We start from the raw sequence: 19,616 nt of genomic DNA, 5'->3' as shown, positions 1-19,616 counted from the left end.
TCATCCTTAGGGGAGAATTAGAAGCAGGACCCCAGGCCAGTGCCACCTGGTGGGGGCAGGAATAAGCAAGATTCTGGCTATATACTGGGAAGAAATCCAGCTCCCATCAGCTCCTCTAGAACAGGGTCCCTCCCGCGCAAATAAATGCCTTTTACAGATGTAGCTTCCAAACGAAAATGCAGTCTCTGGGCCACAACATCTGGAGGCCAGATTCAGACATAAATCGATTACTTTATTATCATGAGGGTTTTTTTTTTCCTTCCCTAAATCAATAGTCACAGCCCTCTGGCCTGAAGAGTGGAGGTCTAATTGAATTTGGGTGGGTAGTATGTTGGTTATGATTTATGTTTGAGAGACTTGGGTTGAAGAACTAAAACAATCCTTTAAACAGGACCAAACACATCCCTTTGAGAAACTGTCCTGAGTTCAGAAGGGGTCTAAGAACATGGAAGGAGCAGCAGGTGACAGGTCTTCACCAGCGCTGGCTGGCCTTTCCCCTTCCAGGACAACCTGGGTGCTCTCCCGACCAGGTGAGTGAGATCTGGAGAGGAAAACAGCCTTACCTGTCCAGTCACAGCCCAGCACTTCCAGCCGCATCCCAATGCCCGCCGGCGACCACCTCTCTGGGTACACCCGCACATACTGCGCAGGGACGGGGTCGAACCTTCGGATGTCTGGGGTGTCATAGTGCATGTTCCCTTCAAACAGCTGTAGGGAGACAGATGCTCAGCCCTTCTCTTAGGAGACCTCTCCCTACTCATTCTGTCCTTACCTCCCTTACTTCTAACCCAGAGGTAGCTTTATTTTCAGACTAGGATCTTTACTCATTTGAAGGTCATTAGGGACCCCCAAATAGGGAATTTAGGAAGCAGAAAGAAAAAAAGATGGCAGTTTTCAAGTTATGTCTTTTATCTTGGACTAGATACTGACGACTAAGAAAGATTAGGCTGTAAATATATTTTAGGCTGGAACTGAAACATCTAACATGGTTAGAGAGAAGGGAAGGAAGTGCTGGCTGTCTTGATCGTTCTGAATTCCTTGGTTTACTGAAAGAGAAATAACTTCTTTTCCTAATGTTTGAAAGTTTAGGCTTCAAATGTCCCTGGATGGGTTGGGAATATGGCTCAACTGGTAGAGTCAGGCTCAGTACTACCATCTCCCCAAAAGTATTAGTTGATGGACAGTTCCTAGTTCATTGAAAGCCTGAAGGGAAAATGACCACTCCCTTCTTTAGGCTCCGGATACTGTCCTTTGGTCACAAATTGGTTTCTGAGAAATTTTCCTAAACCTTTGTTCACCAGAAGCAAGTCTTTCAAAAGAAATATCACCTAGATCCCCAATGCATAAAACTGATGACAATAAGCTGCTCTTACTGATATCAACCCAGTTGCACCTTGGAGCCACTCACCTAGGGCCAGGGCTACTGTTTGGGTGGTAGGGGCTGTGGCAGCTTATGCTCCACAATGCTGTGGGAGCAGCCATTCTGCAGGGGGAGTTGAGAAGTACTGTCTTGGAATGGCAGGCTCTACTCTGGGCCCCCTTTTCCTAAGAAGAGCCAGGGTGGGCTCTCCCTGGGGAAGCCTGAGATCTAACTTCTGCTCTATTTACTGAAAGTTCTGGTCATCAAGTCCTGAGTCTTCTCAAGCCTCAGAAGTTAGTAGTGAAGAGTTTATTTATTTGCGTCTGGTTGTGGGGCCTGAACTCTGGGCCTGGGCGCTGTCCCTCAGCTCTTCAGCTCAAGGCTAGCGCTCTACCACTTGAGCCACAATGCCACTTCCGGCTTTTGTTTTTTTCTGCTTATGTGGTGCTGAGGAATTGAACCCAGGGCCTCAGACATGCAAGGCAAGCGCTCTACCACTGAGCCACCTTCCCAGCACCATGTAGTGAAAAGTTTAATCAGCACCGCCAAACTTCAACTCAGGCCTGGTGTCTGCATTTGGAATGGAAGCACTTGCTTAGCACGGGTGGCTGACACAGGTAGGCCATAACTCTTGCCTTTACAGACACTCTGCTCTTCTAAGGTCATTTAGAAATAAGGCCTGGAGAGCCTGACCCTCCCCCATGAGATGAGTGTGAAGGAAGGGGGAAGGGGAGCTTGATGTCCTCTCCCTTACTCAGGGCTCTTTGAGCCCTGCCACAGAAACTGGCCTTCACTTTTCTGAAGGCAGGATCTGGGCTGTACCAGTCTGAACTTCTGGCCCAGAATAAGTTTTGTTTCCTTCTTCCCAACTTCAGCAGGAGAGGTGGGAAAGATCTGAGCAGTCACGACTCCAAGAACACAAAGGAGCATAGCAACCTTCAGGAAACGTTATTTTTGGAAGTGAACCTCCAGTATAACCACATCCTCTCACGATGTCTGGCCAATTTCAGGGAAACTTTATCTGAAAGAGGTGTGAAGGGTGTTCAACTTTATTATAAATAGGCCATGCTGAGTAGTGGTTATTTATCTTTTTGTAATCAGACTTACAGGTTCTGAATTGTGGGCTCAGCTAACAGTAAGCTCAACTCTCAGTAAGACGATGGAGAGCCTGGTTTTATCACCTCTGAAATGGGAGTTAGCAAAGCATCAGCCTTGCAGAATGGCTGTGGAGATTAAGGACCCTGTCTGTCACACAGGGTACTTGTTTTACTGGATTTCTGGGGTTTGATGGGAAACCAGGACCCTCAACTCCCTTTGCCCTACTTAGCATCCCTGTCTGGTACATCACTGAATCCTCCCCAAACTACCTACCTTAGGCTGCTGGGTCCTGGGGTCCTGGATGTATTCCCAGTCCTTGCCGTTTAGGCTGTAGGAGACTTTGAACTTGCGCACAAATGCTCTGGCTTCCACCGGAGTGACGCCATCTCCCCCACGAGCTCCCTGGATGATGACACCTTTCACTGTCTTGGGTGCGCCCAGGTCCACTTGAAGCCATTCCTCACCTGGCTGAGCCTGAGGAATCCGAGGGAACCAGCCGGAGCGGCTACTGATCAGGCGAGCAGTACTGGGGCTCCAGAGGTACTCACGGGTGGAAGAGGCAGAGATCTGGGAGTCAGCGATGAGGCCTGAAAGCATCCCCAGCATGTTGGAACAGGGGGCGTCTGTGGAGAAGGAAGGAAAATACAAGAGGTCATGGTTGACACCCCTCCCCCACCCCCTCCCACCCCACTAACTGGAGACACTTTCCATTAGCAGGGAGCTGCAAAAGGAGCCAGCTATCAAATGCTTTAGATCAGCAACGGGCTTTTGTGATCTGAGGTCATATACACAGATGGAAGAGCTGAACTAGGAGCCAGACTGCCTGGGTTTCATAGTCATTCTGTCATCTTCTAGCGGGATGAACAAATTATTTAATTGTCCCATGGCTCAGTTTGCCCAGGTCTAAAAGGGAACTAAGAGCAGCACCTACTTCATGGGAGTTTTGTGAAAATGCTATTAGACAATCTCTGGTAGCTCTTATAATAATGCCTATCTAAGTATCCAATGCCTGCTGCTCAGCTACGCTTGAATTATATCCTGGGGGATCATTTTGCTTACTAGATGGGAACCTTCCTGGGGTCTGCATCAGGTGTGTTTTTCCTTCTCTAGGTGCTGTCATAACTCTCTACTGCCTTGGGTCCTATCCACAAGCTGTTCCTACCATCCCAAATGCTCTTCCTCTCAGTCTTCATTTATCCTAAGGCATAAAGGTCACATCCTCAGAAAGGCTGTCCTCCTTCTTTTAATCCACAGTCACTTCTCCAAATAACCCGTTCTTCCCGTGTCACCCACCTTTGGTGTAGAATAATGAGTGCTTATATTTGCTTAATATTGATCATGCCTCTAGTCTGAAAGTCCCATGATACTAGAGATCCTTTTGTTCACTTTTCTGTCCCCATGCCTGGTGTGGAGGTGCCTTCATGAAGTGAAGGAGTGAGTGGGTAATTCATAAATCATGGTACCATGCAGTATAGGGTCTAACAGCAAACATGCTTTTGTTTGCAAACTAAGTTGCAGATAGAATGGTCCTCCAGGTTTTCTTCAAATTCACTGGGTATTGCTTTCAGTCTTCCAGGAAATGATCCTTAATTAGATCCTTGCTAGCTAGCCTTTGTTATCCCCAAACAGCAATATGGAAGGGGCAGTCCCTTACTCAGGATTGGGATTAATCTAAGAGCTCGGTCTTTGTATAAAGGTGAAAAATGCAGAGGATTTGTATAGTGAAATGCAGGTGCAGGCCCTGCTTCTACCATCTCCTACCTGGGTGATTTGGGTCAAGCTGCTGCCTCTGTTGAGGCTTTGTTTCCAAATGAGCCTTTGCCCCCACTCACCTCAAAGGGATATTAGGATGAACAGGCAAGGTGTTTGAGCTAGGAATCTCAAACAGGATTACGCTATGGAGCAGTTCTTGTTGGGGCTGAAATGACTAGGGCACAGGCAGGTGGGTGGATATATACTGAAGACCCTTCCAGATCAAAGAAGCAACCTGCCTACCCTGGGCAGAATCTACAAGATGAAGGGTCCCAGACTGTCCATCAGTAGCACTAATTCCATACTATTGTTTCTCTTCCCTACCACTGTGCCAGGTTTACAAAGGTATCCTAGTTGCCACTCTGGTCCTCTCCAGATGATTTCATCCTACGTGGGTACCCTGGGTTTTCCTTCATATATATGTGTGTGTGTACACACACATATATATGCGTCTGTGTATATATGTATATCTTAATTTCTCTGTTGTTCCTCTTGCTATGGAGCTAGCTGTCATCACCAACATGTACACTTTTCCTCCAAGTAATACCTATCTGACCTCCAACCTTCATATCAGCTCCTCAAGGGAGTCCTTCTTGAACTCTTTGTTGACCATGAGCCCCTGTTTCCAGCATTATCATAGTTTTGATTTCACATTTATGTATGGGCTTCCTATTAATTTGTCTGCCAGCCTTGTCCCAGGCCCACAAGAAAGAGATTCACTATGCCCACACACTACGTCCAGCCCTCAGTCCCCATACGGGGCAGCAGAGAGTGCTACTTGAGAGCTGAGATGCAGAGTGTTTAGGCTCAGAACCTTTCTCTACCGTTTATTGGTGGGTGATCTACCTCTTTTGCTTAATAAAATATACTGGATGGCTGAGTGCCAATGGCTCACACCTGGAATCCTATCTACTTAGGAGGCTGAGATCTGAGGATTGGTTTCAAAGTCAGCCTGGGCAGGAAAGTACATGAGGAAAGTATGTTATTCTCCAATTAACTACCAAAAAGCCAGAAGTGAAACTGTGGCTCAAGTGGTAAAGTGTTAACCTTGAGGGGGAAAAAAAAATCTCAAGGACAGTGCCTAGGCCAAGAATTCATGAAAAGATTAAGTCTTCTAGGGCTTGAATTCTTGAGGTAACACTTTTGGGAAGGTCACATGGGGTAGGCATGCAGTTTCTAAAGAGGGCCCACCTTACCTGTGACCCGGCAGCCAAAAAGCTCCAGCCGGAGGGCAATGCCTGAGTGCCAGGTCTGAGGGCGGATCCTGATGAACCTCGTCAACAGTGGTGTATGGAGTTTGTTGAGAACCACTTCCGTTGCATCGTTGTTGGCTTGAAATACCTGCAAGTGAGATTCAAAACCACATTGCTGAAAACCCTGTAGGAGTTGTCGAAGGGGTGGGAAAGTTCTCTTGGGTTTTATCTTCTTCCAGGTTTAAAATAATCAGTGCATTTGTTGTTTAGGGCTTTCTTTTAGAAACACTGGAAAAAATTAATTTCTTACAGTGTTGCAACTTGAAAACAATAAATGGTCTTTACAAAAATGTTTAGAGGAAAAGGACATTTTGCCTCTGGCCTGAGAGGAAGGAGCCGTGAAAAGAAAAACAATTTCAGAAGCTAAGAAAGAGAGGACGATGTAGAATAACCATTACAAAGGAAATGGGCATGCCATTTTGGGGGGTGGGGGGAGTTAGCAGAATTTATATTCTAGCTTGAACTTGACACTCTTTCCACCTCATCTTGGCTGCATATTGGGATATTTACAAAGGATTTTATACTTAAAAATCCACTGTGATTGTTTTTGTTAGTTACTGAAGATGCTTTCCCATTCCATGAGCAAGTGATCAGAAAAGGGGCACCATCTTCCTCCAGTGCACCCATTGTCAGTCAAGACTTTTGTGGTGCTCTCTGGTCTTTGTTCTAAGGTCAGGGTTACAGACAGTTCATTGGAGTCCTGCTCTGGCTTCCTCTCACAATAGTCCCCACCCTGTAATGAAATCCATCCCCATCCCTTATGGGAGGAACGGCTTTTTGGAATAGCTTCTGATCAACATGGTGGGCACAAGCTCTGGTATACCAGATGGCCCAAATCAATAACTGCCATATGGACCTTATGGAGTTTTTTTTGTGTGTATGTGAAATCTTCATTAACAAAAATAATTGGACTAAGTATATGTGAGTTTTTCTTGGTTCCCCTGGATAAGTCCTGGTCCATTTCTGTAACAGTTAAGGCAACTCATGGGCAACTCTTCTCCAATGAATGCTTCCACCTGCTTAGGGAGACTTGATGCTCTAGTTCCAGGATATGTCAAGTGTTTGAAGCACTAACAGGGCTAGGAAAAGAGGAAGAGAAAGCTGGTATTTGAGTACCTTTAAAGCAGATTCTGTCTCTATATAACTATGTGCACAACACTCTAAGAGGTATTATTTCTACTTCATTGATGAGGAAACTGAGGCTCCAAGGTGCTTCTGGTCCACAGACTTTCTACCTGTGATTTGCTAGGCTGACTTGTCTATTTTAATTGATTCGCAGCATTTATGCAGAGAGCTGGACATCACAGAGTCTTCTATCCTGAGCTCTAATCATTGGCTAAATGGAAACAAGGCCTCTGTCCAGTGATGTGATCCCAGTGTGTGTTTGTCATCTCACCACAGAATGGCTTTGGGTAAGAGGAAAGAGCAGCATAGTTTAGATGCAGTTAACAACATTGTCTTTTCTTTTCCATGAACTTCTAACTCCATCATTTAGCAATCTTGAACTCTCTATATTTCCCATTTCCTAAGCTTATGGGTAGGAAGTACAAAGTGAGAAATATTATACTTTTGGAACCAAATGAAGGGAAGTGGCTTGCTCAAGACAAAGAAGGAAATAGGAGTTTATCAGTCCACAGTTATTTCAGGCAATGTTTCTAGTGCTAAGCCCGACGAAGTGGAGGGACTCCCACTCAATCCACCCAACTCCTTGCTCTAGAGAAAGTGAGAGAAGGAGAAAGCTAAGAAAATGGGTGGACAGAGAGCTAGTGCCAAACACCCAGAAGAAGGCCTATTCAGGGAGCTCCTTACTCTCTGAGTTTCTCTGAGAGGGATGGCCAAAAGAAGAGGGAACAGGGCCCAGGAAAAACCTGATGTCACCATTCCTATTTCTTGCTTCCTTCATGCTGATAAAGGGCTCCACAGAGGAAAGGGCAGGAGGAACAGAATCCAAGGAAAAGAGATGAATCAGTTCTCCTAGAATTCAGCAGGAGACAGAGGCTTTTTTGTTTGTTTTGTTTTGTTTTGGCAAGAAAGAAGCAAATGAAGTACTTGGCTGATTTCAGAAGGGTACTGTGAGCAGGGGGCCACTTCTGGACACTCCCCAAGGGTAGTGATGGTGACTGTGTGTGTGGCCACTATCAGGAGATGCTAAGGCGTCTGTGTCATGGAAAAAAAGCTTTGTTTGTCATATGAATACAGAATCAGAGAACTGAGTGGATTTGAACTTGCACATAGCTGCTAATTTACAGCAACACACCCTGCTGGCACCATTTAGAAACACAGCATGCCTTATGTGTTTTTAATATCCAATTTTATTTTAGCTGACCCTCTTATTTCTCAGCCTTGGCAGACAACGACAGGAAACTTTTTCTACGCTCCCTCAGTAAGAAAACGGTTGCAGAGATGGACTGTCTTTGGGAGGGCAGTTTGGCTGTGCGTGTGGAACACGGGGACGCATGCACTCGAGCGTCCTACCAGAGGGAGGCTAGTTTTGCTGGATGTGTGTGGCTACAGGCTTTGGGGAAGCCCCTCCAACTCTGCTGACAGTGGCATCATCAGGAAGGGAGACAAGCACAAGCTGATCTTCCCTAGGCCATCTGTGTGCAGCTCAGATGGAACTTTGTTCTGTCATTCCATTTGGTTCAGGCTTCTCCACCCCTGGAATCAAAGGAAGCCTCTTGGCCTCCAGTTATACTTCATGGTACCAAGCCTAGTTCTGTACTGATTCTTTTGTTTGCTCTTGACCTTGTGTTTATATCTGCCCTCTGTGCTCTAGACCTTTCACTGAATGAGCACCACGTTCTTCAAATTCCTACATGCTCCTCCCTCTGCCTATAGAAGAGTGAAATAAAGAAAACAAAACTCTATCAGACTCCATCAGAAGCCAGGAGCCTGAGCCTGTAATCCTAACACTTGGAAGGTTCAGATCTGAGGATCATGGTTCAGAGCCTACATGAATGGACAAATCCTTAATCTTATCTCCAATTAACCAGTAAAAATTGAGCTGGAATGGAAAAAGCTGAGTGAGAGAGGGCATAAGGCCCTCAGTTCCAACCCAAGTATCAGCAGGAAAAACAAAAAGCAAATCAAAAGTGGCCGGTGATCGGCTCTGTTGTTAACTGGCTTATAAGGTGGGAAAATATCTCTAGCTCCCTCAGATCCCAATTTCCTCCTCTGTAAAAAGAGGGGATTCCCTGAGTTGATTTTCAGCTCCTCTTTGGTCCCAAGATTCTAAAGCTTCTCTCTGCGCGTGTTTTGTAGTTTGAAGTCCTCTAAGAGTGTCCACTTTGTAATAGGGCATTTTAGTTGCCTACTGTCCTTTATAGCTTAAGTGCTTTTATGGACAAGTGATGTGGATTTTTTTTAATAGACTTTCAATAGCGCCCAGAACACATGGTAAGTGCTCCATTCACAGGGAGAATACACCTTGTTGATGTGTTGGTTCAATAACAGTTCAAATTATTAATAACCAAGAGTAATGAATAACAACATCTCAGTCCTTACATATTCTCTCACCCAAAGTGCAATTTATGGAAATCCATTTTTAATGAAATATTAAGTAGTTTCTATGTCTCCTTACCCAGTGGATTTACAAGGTCTCTATTTTTCTCTCTGCACCTCCCCTATTTATAGCTGGTAAATGCTATCATATATTATACATCTTTATGACTTTTTCAATGCTTCTGTGGTTTTAGAATTACCCTACATATGTTTTCTGATCAAATTCTCTAAGATGGATTCTTGGCTTCCAGTCTAGCCATTGCTAGATAAGGGTTTGTGTACATGGAAAAATGATGCCAGGAAATTGGTTTTATTCTCTATTCTCTGCCGATTCACTGAATCACTATAGGCAAATCAATAAGACTTAGATACCTGGCTTCTTCTTCAGGAAAATAAAGGCACTAAAGCTTACCAGTTCTTCTTGCTGGCTCCAATGCCTATATAACATGCAGGCCAAATTTTGGAATGAAAGGCGCTAAGTCACAAATAACATAGGGGTCTTTGGATAAATAAGAGAGTTCAAGTTCGGAAAGTCATTGGTTCCCAAGTCTCACCTTGAGATCCAAAATTTTCATGTTATAATTCTTCAGTGAGGTGTTCATAATGCTGAGAAAAATCAGTGGATTCTTCACATATGTTTAGAGAAGCATGTACTAATATAATCATTTAATTTTAACATCTGCTTTAAAAGTTGGATATTATAGAAGGTATACATTTTTATCCATTTTAAGTGAAGAATGTAAAGAAGGAGTATGTTTTCTGACCCTCATTTTCTTGGAATAGTGTTGATTATATTCTAATGATTAAATATTTGCATGGGTACATTGTTATGTTGAACATAAAGATTTCTTAAATGCATCTCTGCAAACCAAGTGTTTTGGTTTGTTTGTTTTTTTTTTTTAAATTCAGGGTACAAAGTGGTTCAGATAATAATCTGTTGGGTGCCTCACTAAATTCTGAACATAACCCAACATTTTCCAATTGATTCTTGAGACCTTTGTTTTATTTTCAGTAAGACAGAATCTGAAAACCAGCAGTATTTCATGGATTTTTTGATTTGCACCTCTGGGGGAAGGGGAGGCACCTGCCAAGTAAATCGGCTGCCTTTCAGCAACGCAGTTTGTCTATTATCTACACCCCTGAAAAGACAGCCAGGAAAAGACAACCCTCATGTGTTGACCAAGCCCAAGAGTCCACAGGCATGGATTATTGGTCTGCATAATACAATATTAAAGCAATTTTTTAAAAAAGCTTTCTTTTAGTGGTTGGTTCTGGGGTTTTAATTCAGGGCCTCACGCTTGTTCCACAAGCACGCTACGCCTTGAGCCACACCTCTATTTCTTTTTGGCTTAGTTTGTTGTCAGAGGATCTTGCACATTTACCCATGTGGCTTTGTTACGGTACTTTTCCTACTTTCTCCTTTGGAGTAGCTGGGGTTAGGGCCATAAACCACCATACCTGGCCTCATTTTATATGCCTGTTACATGTATAATAAGATAGATCTAGCTGACAACATCACTGATGGTTTTCAAGTATTTTTCCTTATTTCTCACCCATATTTATTCCTAGTCACCTCTCTCTTTTAGCTAACCTTCCTTGAATCTTTGAGTGACAGGCACTGACCTTGTCCTTGCTAGACACAGTGTACACTGTGGCCTGCCTACCTTCTGCCTAGTTGAAATCTATCCCAGGATGGTGAGGTTACTACATATGATCATGCCTGCCTCAAGGGCCAATGAGAAGATTCTGGCAAAGTCTATGAGCTCCTTGGAGTAGATATACAGTGCAAGATCAGGCATTACCTGATAGTTTAGCCTTCCTAAAGGAAGTAGGCCCTCTGGTAGGTGGATGCAGGGTTTCCTCACATGCACTGCTGCCTCTGATCTGAATAGGGCTTTGCATTCTGCCTGCACATGCCTGCACTTCCTATGGTGTGACTCACTGTTCACTCCTATCATGCTGTAAATATCTGAACTCTCCTGGCTCCAGGGACCGACCGCAAGGAAAGCAGGAAAATTTTTCAAAGACAACATTGTGCTGGAGCCCTGAGGTAGAAATTGTGCATGAGATATTCTTCTCTTTTGGCTTTTTTTTTTCTCCTTAAAATGAATATGTCTCTCCATTAATAAATGTTTCATTGCATCCAAAGTTCTCCTTCGCAATCTGCTTGGTCACAAATACTCAAGGAGGAAGAGAACAAAGCAGGCAGAAAGGAAGGGAGGTAGGAGAGGGAGGAAACAGAAAATGCTGTTGTGGTTAGAAAATGAGGTTGGGACACAACTGCACAACTCATCCTGATGCTGGACCTGAGCCTGTCTCCCCTCCACCACTCCTTCCCTAGCATTTTCTCTAAAACCAGCCACCAGGTCTACACATAAAAATAAATTGTTAATCAATGAATGCCGTCCTGTTTAATTAATTTGTCGTACCAAACAGGCAAAGGAGAAGGAGAGGGGCATTGCTGTGGGGGGATGATGTTAAGGTAATGGCTTTTTTTCTCCCTCCCTGTTTGTAAATCATGGTCTTGACATTTCTCTCTTAAAACTCCTCCTAAAAGACTATTTTAAAAAAAAAAAACATTTAAGCAGCCTTCATTCTAGTGGATGTTGGAATTTAGCCAGATGCAGAGTCAGAGTCAGGAGTGTGTGTGTGTGTGTGTGTGTGTGTACATAGAGGAAGAGAAAGAATCTGAGGGAGGGTGGGGGATGGGGCAAGCAAAGAAGCTCCCAACAACCAAATGTTCATTTATGACTCTGATGACCTCTGCTCTCCTCCTTTACTTTCTTTCGGGCTGTTTTTGTCATCAGGCAGTTTTCCTGTCACAAAAGAGGAGACAGAGGAGCAGGCCGTTTCGTTCTGGGGGTGGAGGTGGGTGGGAAGTGCGCATCCCCATCTGTGTGGGCCTTGTGGGGCCATGAGATTTAATGCAGGATTATGTTACCCCATGGAGACACTGGGACCTGGAACACAGCCTACTAACAGGATTAGGGTTTCAGGATTTGAGACAGGAAGCACTGGAGAGGAGAGGAGAAGCGAGGACAGGAGAAAAGAGAGGACAGGAGGAGATGGGGGAAGGAGAGGAGATGGTAAAGAGAGGAAGGGGGAGGGGAAAGGGGAGGAAAAGAGAGGGGAGGAGAAGGAGAAGGAGGAAAGAAGCAGAGAGGAGAGAAGAGAGGAGGGAGGGGAAGAGTGGGGAGGAGAGGGGAAAAGGGGACAAAAAGGGAGGAGTGGATAAGAGAGGAGGGGAGGAGAAGAAAAGGGGAAGAAAGGAGAGGAAAAGAAAGGGGAGGAGAGGAGAGGGAGAAAGGGAAGGGAGGGAAAGAGAGCAGAGGGGAAGAGAAGAGAAGAGTGGAGAGGACAAAAAAAAAGGAAGGAAGGAGGGGAGGGGAGGGAAAAGAAGGAAAGATAAGGAAGGAGAGGGAGGAGGGGAAGGGACCGGAGGGGACAGGAGAGGAGGGCAGGGGAGAGAGGATACAAGGACTCAAAGCTGGAGAAGAGAGGGGCTGGGCGGAAGAACCCACATCATCCAGGAAAGATGGAGGAAAAAATGCAGTTGGTTGAATGGTTCTTCCTGAACCACCCCCCCCAACCTTGTCTTTCCCCCCAGTACTGGGGTTTGGCCTCAAGGCTTTGTACTTCCCAGTCAGTGCCATGCCTCCAGTATTTTTGTTGTTGTTTTAGATAGAGTCTCACTTCCTTTATTCCAGGCATGCTTTTAGATTGAGATCCTCCTATTTTTCATTTCCCACCATAGCTGGGGCAACAGGTGGATACCATCATGTCCAGCTTCTTCCATTGAGAAAGATTTGTCTCATGGACTTTCTGGCTTGCTTGGAACCATGACCTTCTTGATCTCTGCCTCTCATGCAGCTATGATGACAGGCATGTGCCATTACTCCAGCAACTAGTTGAGAAGGTGTTTCACAAACTATTTTGCCCTGGCTGGCCTGGAATAATGATTCTCCTGACTCCAGTCTCTCAGGTTAGCAAGGATGGCAAACATGAAACAATGGCATTCAGTGGGTCTTACACTTTTTCCCAGGCCTTGATCTTCCTACCTCTGCTTCAGGAGAAGCTTGGATTATAGGTGTGCACCATGCCAAGCCTTAAGAGACTTTTGGTGATGTCATTGTTGTTTTTAAGGAGGTGCTTCTAACTCCCAAGTAGATAAAACAGACCCACAAGAACAGGGTACAGGGTTCTGGAGTGTTCCCTCTACCCATATACCTCTCTGGTAGAATGTTTACAACCACACAGTAGGAAAGAGAGACAGAATATGACAATCCATCAGACAAGGCCTTTGTTCTGATGCTCACTGTAGTTGGCCAAGGAAAATACATGGATCCCAGTAAAGTCATGATGCCCTCCATGCCCCTCTTTGGTGCTCTTTCCCAATGGCCTGTGCATAACCATAGCTGGACGCACAAGGAATTCAACATCAAAGACATCAGCGTCAGGGAGTCTGGCCTCATCTCTGGTGGCCATCAACACCCATGGGGGTTGGGCGAAGCCAGCCATAGAAGCCTGACAGAGTAAAGGTTCAAGCATAGGTGTAATGAAATTTTCCCTCCAGCTTCCTAAATGGAGAGGCTAAAGGTCTGAGCTCATCTCGTGAAATGGATATGGAGAAAACTTAATTACTGAGGGCACTGGATTCTTCGCCATTGTACTGGAGGAAGGAGCAAATAAATCAAGGGGCTTGGACTTAGAATTGGCATAGTATGCTTTTCAGAGCATACAGGGCCACGGTTAGATGATGCAATTGCATCTGTGGCTCCTGAAGGCTGACTTGGGGCCTGAGTCATTGTCCTCATCTTTACATGACAAACAAAATAACTGCTGCAGAAAGAGTTAAGGACAAGTCAGGGATCTACCAGGAAATAAAACAAACTATAAAGTAAAACAAAATAAACTCCAAATTATTAATTGGATGAATAATTGCATCCCTAACAAAAAGAATTAGGTTAGGAGGGGTGGTATTTATCTGAGGTCGCTCAAATGCAGGCCCATTAGATGCAGGGAAAAGTGAATGGCTTCTCATGGTCCCTTCCAGGCCTATGATTTTAAGAGGCAGATAAATATCCCATGGGGACCCTGTTACTTTCTAAATTGACAACTTGCTTCTGCTCAAGAACAGCTCTGTGGGCCTAATCCATTGATTGCATCTGCAGAGAGCCTTCCATCTGAGCTCAGTGGGTGCCCTGCCAATAGCAGCAAAAGCAGCAGCACCATTTCATCTGGGTGGGGGGAAACACTGAGACACCAACCTAGAAGAAAGATTTCCAAGGTCACACAGTGCATCACCTCAGAAGATCTGAAGACAAGATGGCACGTGCTCCTAACTTATAGCTAGCTGATTTGGTGGTGGTCTCTTTTGTGTGTGTGTGTGTGTGTGTGCGCGCGCGTGCGCGCGTGCTCACACGTGCTAGTCCTGGGGCTTGAACTCAGGGCCTAGGCACTATCCTTAGCTGTATCCACTCAAGGCTAGCACTCTACCACTTGAGCCACAGTACTACTTTGGGCTTTGGGGGTAGTTAATTGGAGATGAAAGTCTTTCAGACTTTTCCTGCCTCGGTTGTGTTTGAACCATGATCATCAGATCTCAACCTCCTGAGTAACTAGGATTACAGGCATGAGCCACTTGTTTTCAGCTGGGGATGTGTGTATCTGGTTTTTTGATACTACCCTTTCTTTCCAAGTCTGTGATTTAAAAATGATTTGTTTTAATTTAGAAAATAAATATAGACCCAAGCATTTTTGAAGTAGGTTATTTGTTTTGGAGGGCTGTGGCCAAATCAAATAAATAGCAACTTCTTTCAACTCTCCATCCTCATGGTTCTGTGATGAAGCCCAAATCCCCCTCCACATATGCTAAGCAGGCCGTCCAAGTACTCGCCTTCAGATGTCCATAGAAGGCAGGTACTCTAGGAAAATGCACACCTCTTAGCCCTCAGGAAGCTAATTTCCTTCTGGATGCAAGGCCTGGGGAAGATTATGGAGAACATAAACTTAGAAAGCAAAGCCGGGTGCCCAGGAGCCTTTCCATGGGGACCAAGATTCCCTGTCCCTGAGGCAGGTTACTTTGTCTTTGGCAGCTGCAATCCCACAGTGACTGAAACACGATGAAATGCTGAAGCAACTGGGTTGGTACCTGAGGGTTGGCTCTTGGAGTCATTATTATAATGAGCTTAGTACATTCTCCTCACCTGTTATTGAGTAATTCTAAAATTTCCATCTAAAATTTCCAACTTTCCATCCTTGTTCTGGCCAGCAGAGTCTACAGACTCTCTTTTTTTGTTACTATTTTTTCCCTTTTTTTCCCCAAATACATGAGAACAGCCCAGAAACACCATGACTTAAGAGCAAGGTAACCAGAGCTATGCTAGGCGGCATAGCAACCCACATTTACCAAATAAGGCAAAGTCAAGACAAGGACTTTCCCTTACATGGGGAAGGGCAACGGCCTCTGTCCCACTGTCTTGGCACCAGTCATGGCTCCATTCCTCAGGCACACTCTTCAGGCAGGCTCAACAGATCCGAATTTCAGACCTTGACCAAAACTTCATACCTTTGAGCACTTTCTATTGTTCTCCATGCATATTTCTTGGTAACTGTGTCTGTAACTATACAAACATACGTGTGCCTATGTCTGGGATGTTAGTTATACAGCTGGTGAAACCAAAAGCAGTAGTTTCTACTGTGGTTTCTACAGAAATGTATGTGAAGTAATTTGTATAATCTAAGGGAGCACGTGGGCTGGATATGGGTTCCATCAAGGAGACCAGCTCTCCGCCTTGTGGTTACACCATAAATATGCATAAAGAGGACCCGCCCTGTATGAAAATCATAGGTTCCATATTGGCAGCATATGGAACTGGATAATCACTTGGAGATTTGCGAATGTGGTCTGCATCACCAGGACTCATTTTGCTAGGAGGATGCTAAAATCCCTAACAAGAGTGTGACCAGATTTCTTATAGGCAACCTCACTGGATAGAAAGAGGGTTCCTTCATCTTCCGCTTCTAGGCTTAGACCTTGTCTCATCCAGTTTGGGCCCCAATTGCAAGGCCTGTCTTGCTAGGACACAGCATAGCCCAAGCGCCATCAAACTTGAGTGCTCATTCATCTTATTTTTCTCCCATTTTACTAACCCCCTCATCTTTGATATGCTGCATTGGTGTTGACAGTGACTGGGGAATTAAAATTGAATTTCCAAATTTCTGTCCCGAATATCACAACCCCTTCTTCACTCCCTGCCTGCTGTGAAGACGTTTACAATCCCTCCCCCTAGGACCCCAGAGCCAAACAGGCTGCCGCCTTGCCTCCTCCTCTGCTCTACCCTCTTCCTTGGGTCCTGCTGTCTGAATTTCACTTTCAAACCCACCATGTAGCCCCAGTTACCTTGGCACGCTGCCCAGCAACCAGAAGCCACAAAGGGAAACACAGTGATATTACCAGCATGGATGAACCCTCCTCCACACCGCCCCCACGTCCCCTCTCCAGCCTGTCCTCTGCTCACGCCATCACGCCAAACAGCAGCAGACTTGACAAATCTATTTGGCATGGTTCACTCAACTAGTTCAAGTCCAGCAACGATGAATGCTGTGTGGATGCACCCTGAACAAAGCAGAATCTACACATTGAACACAGATACGGGGAAAACCTTCTGATGAAGGGCAGTGAAGAGCACCCTTGCAGAAGAGGGAGGGAAAGTATGCTGGCTGGCTGCCGCATGCACCGTGGAGCAAGGGAGTTCCAGGACTAGGACAATGCCTAATTGGCAGGCTTTTCATTTCTCTGCCTCTTTCTAAGTAGCAGTGGGATGAATATCTAAGGGGAAAAAAGGGCTTTTCCTCTGCTTCAGCTTCCTGTCTGTAGATGAAACCAATTCTCTAAAACAAAACAGAATAACAACAACAACAATAATTTAAAAAAAAACCCTAAGCTATCCATTAGCTACTGGGGAAAGAAATTTAGCCCAGGGTGGAAAAAAAGGCAAAAGAGAGAGAGAGAGAGAGAGAGAGAGAATATATTCAACATGAAAACACTGAGAAGGATGACTCTGAAACCAGACAGCTAAATGCAATTCTCAGGAATATCTTCCCTGCAGAATGAATACCAGGGATAAAGCCAGGAGGACAGCATTCTATCAAAATGTGCAGCGCTAAGGTATTTCCAAAAGGAGATTTCCTACAAATGGTGTTTTAAATAGCATCCCAGTCCATCTGTGCTTTTAAAATCAGCTTATGCTACAGGATCCCCCTGGCCAGCGCTGCTTAGTCATTGAGCCTGGACAGGGAGACAGTCAGGTGAGCCTCCTCTCAAAGGACCATTGCTACCCAGCTGCTGGCTCTCACCCATTAGCTGAGCTTCTGGTTCCTTCAGGTAGGTGGAGAGAGTGAAAAACCAGTTGGGTAATATGAGGACTCACCCCTGGATTTCCTGGCCCCCAGTGCCAGTTTAGCTACCACTCCTGACTGGTGTGGCAACTTTCCCTGAAACCAAGTCCATAGCAAGCCACACCTGCCTGACCCACACGTCCAGATGGAAGTGTCATTGCATTGCTAAACACTTTACTTCCTTGACTGAGAAAATGAGAGGAAAAAATGTGTGTGTGTATGAGAGACACCTGGTAATTGCTAGAAGCCATGGTTTTCATATGAATGGTGCCATGTTACTATGGCGATTTAAAGTGTGTGTATGTGTGTGTGTGTGCTAATCAACTCCTTTAAAAATTCTCATTTCCTGAGTGGGGCTGCCAATATTATAGGGCAGGCGTTTCTGGATGCAAGGCTGGCTTCTGGTTTTATCTGCTATCATAGAGCAAACTGCCTGGGGGCAGTTACACAAGCTAAGGAGACTCCCTTTTGGAAAAGCTCTTTGACTGCAAATGCCTTCTATTGATACCACAACTGAACAGACCAGTGCCAGCAGAACAGCAGTACAAAAGAAAAAAAAAAAAGGTGGCCTCAATTTCCTCACTCCTGATTCCTTCCCCAGGAAGGATGAGCAGCCTCTAGGAATTCCCAAGATGTCACACTTCCTTTCCTGACCTGAGAGTCAACTGTCACAGCCTGAACAGCCCACTCCCACCTGTGATCCCATCCCACAGCCCCTGGCCCCACCCACAAGACTGAACCTTCCCTACGCTGAATACGAAGTACAAGCAGCACATCACCAGCTGCAGACCCAGAATGCCAAGTGCTTAAGGAAGTCAAGTGTCAGATACTCATCCCTGTGCTCTACAAAAGCCTCACATCACCCACACAGACCACACATCTGGGAGCCTCAGATGCTGAAGGCACCAGCTGAGAGCATTCAATGCCTTGCTGCTAAGCATGATTGCTGGTTCAGATCCATCCCTGACACATGGAACTTTTCATTATTTATTGTCCTCTTTCTTCTCTGGGACATTGTGATTTCCTCTCAGGATTTGTACCTTTTCATTTCCAGACCTTGGTAACTCCCAAACTGCAGTTTCATGTGGTTTTGTGATTGTTAACCCAGCATGGGGAAAGGACTCAGGCCATAAAGGCTCAATGGATCCTGTACGGGAGACATGGACAGCGAATACATTTTCTCCTACATTTGTAGTCAAAGAACACTCCCTAACCTCTCTCACTTTCTCTCCCTATCCTGTGCAAGATACAACAGCAGCCAGACTGTCAGAGAGATGGTGTTTTTCCAATCACTTTAGCATAAGAAAGATTTTTCAGGGCCAGCTGTCCCTTGCCTCTGTCTGTTCTTTGAACCTCATTAAATACATCTTTCTCTCCTGTGTGGGGCTGAGTTGAATGAAAGCCCCTCTCATCTCATTCATCTGTGATCTTTCAGCTCCTTTGAGCTAAGGAAGTGGGTTTACCTTTTGGTTTTTGCCATGCCGATACACCATCCAGTCTTCCCCATTAGTGCTGACCTCCAGCTTGTAGGATTTGACATAGTAGCCATTCTGGGTTTCCCTGGAAATTGCTCCCTGGGTTGCAATGGCTGTGAGCATAGTGAGGAAACGCAGGTCCACCTGGAGAAGAGAGGATAAGGAGTAAGGGAACCACCATTCCCAACGCCCGTCTAACACCATCTGGCTCTTTCTGCAAAGGACACAATGATCATACAAAGCTTACAATCTGGTAGCATGATTCATGAGATGGATTAGTAATTAGTATCAGTTTACAATTCCATTGGGAAATTAAACTTGGCTTATTTGAGATCAGAAAGGATACTTTGAAAACAGAACTTGATTTTACTCCGCTTGATTTAAAAAATATATAAATAGACAATATTCAAATTATCCTATCAAATACCTAGAAATGTGATCCTTCCTTATTAAACCATGGGACTGAGAAATCACAGCTGTCTTCAAGAAGCAATGGATGGCTAAATCTACTCCGCTACAATCTAGTCCAATTCACTTATAATGTCTTAGTTGAAAAAGTCACAGCTCATTCTTGTCTCCACTCCTTACTCTCACTCTCTCTCTCTCAGTCCATTGTGTCTTTAGTTGCTCAGGTCATCAAGAGGTCAAAGGGCATGCAAAATCTGCCCAAGCAATTAGGCTGATGCACCAAGTTCTGACCTTTTGCTCCACAAGGAGGCTGGCCCACATTCTGAGGTACCTCCCCTCTCACAATGCCAAAGTCATTTGGAAATTGCT

The 19,616-nt window shown here is 45.1% G+C and overlaps 1 protein-coding gene across 2 annotated transcripts in view; it reads right to left on the bottom strand.

Moving 5' to 3' along the window:
• Nrp2 (neuropilin 2) overlaps window positions 1-19,616 on the bottom strand; it is a 126,390-nt gene that overhangs the window by 59,051 nt on the left and 47,723 nt on the right. For both annotated transcript variants that reach the window (XM_013010470.1, XM_013010478.1), the window contains exons 7-10: window positions 18,828-18,983; window positions 5,407-5,551; window positions 2,732-3,081; window positions 564-708 (exon numbers count right to left, since the gene is read on the bottom strand). In XM_013010470.1, the coding sequence (XP_012865924.1) occupies window positions 564-708; window positions 2,732-3,081; window positions 5,407-5,551; window positions 18,828-18,983 (796 nt within the window). The remainder of the gene's footprint in view (window positions 1-563; window positions 709-2,731; window positions 3,082-5,406; window positions 5,552-18,827; window positions 18,984-19,616) is intronic.

This window comes from Dipodomys ordii, unplaced genomic scaffold (genome assembly GCF_000151885.1).
Source record: "Dipodomys ordii isolate 6190 unplaced genomic scaffold, Dord_2.0 Scaffold1, whole genome shotgun sequence".
NCBI lineage: Eukaryota > Metazoa > Chordata > Mammalia > Rodentia > Heteromyidae > Dipodomys > Dipodomys ordii.
This window is presented reverse-complemented; position numbering and strand designations above follow the sequence as displayed.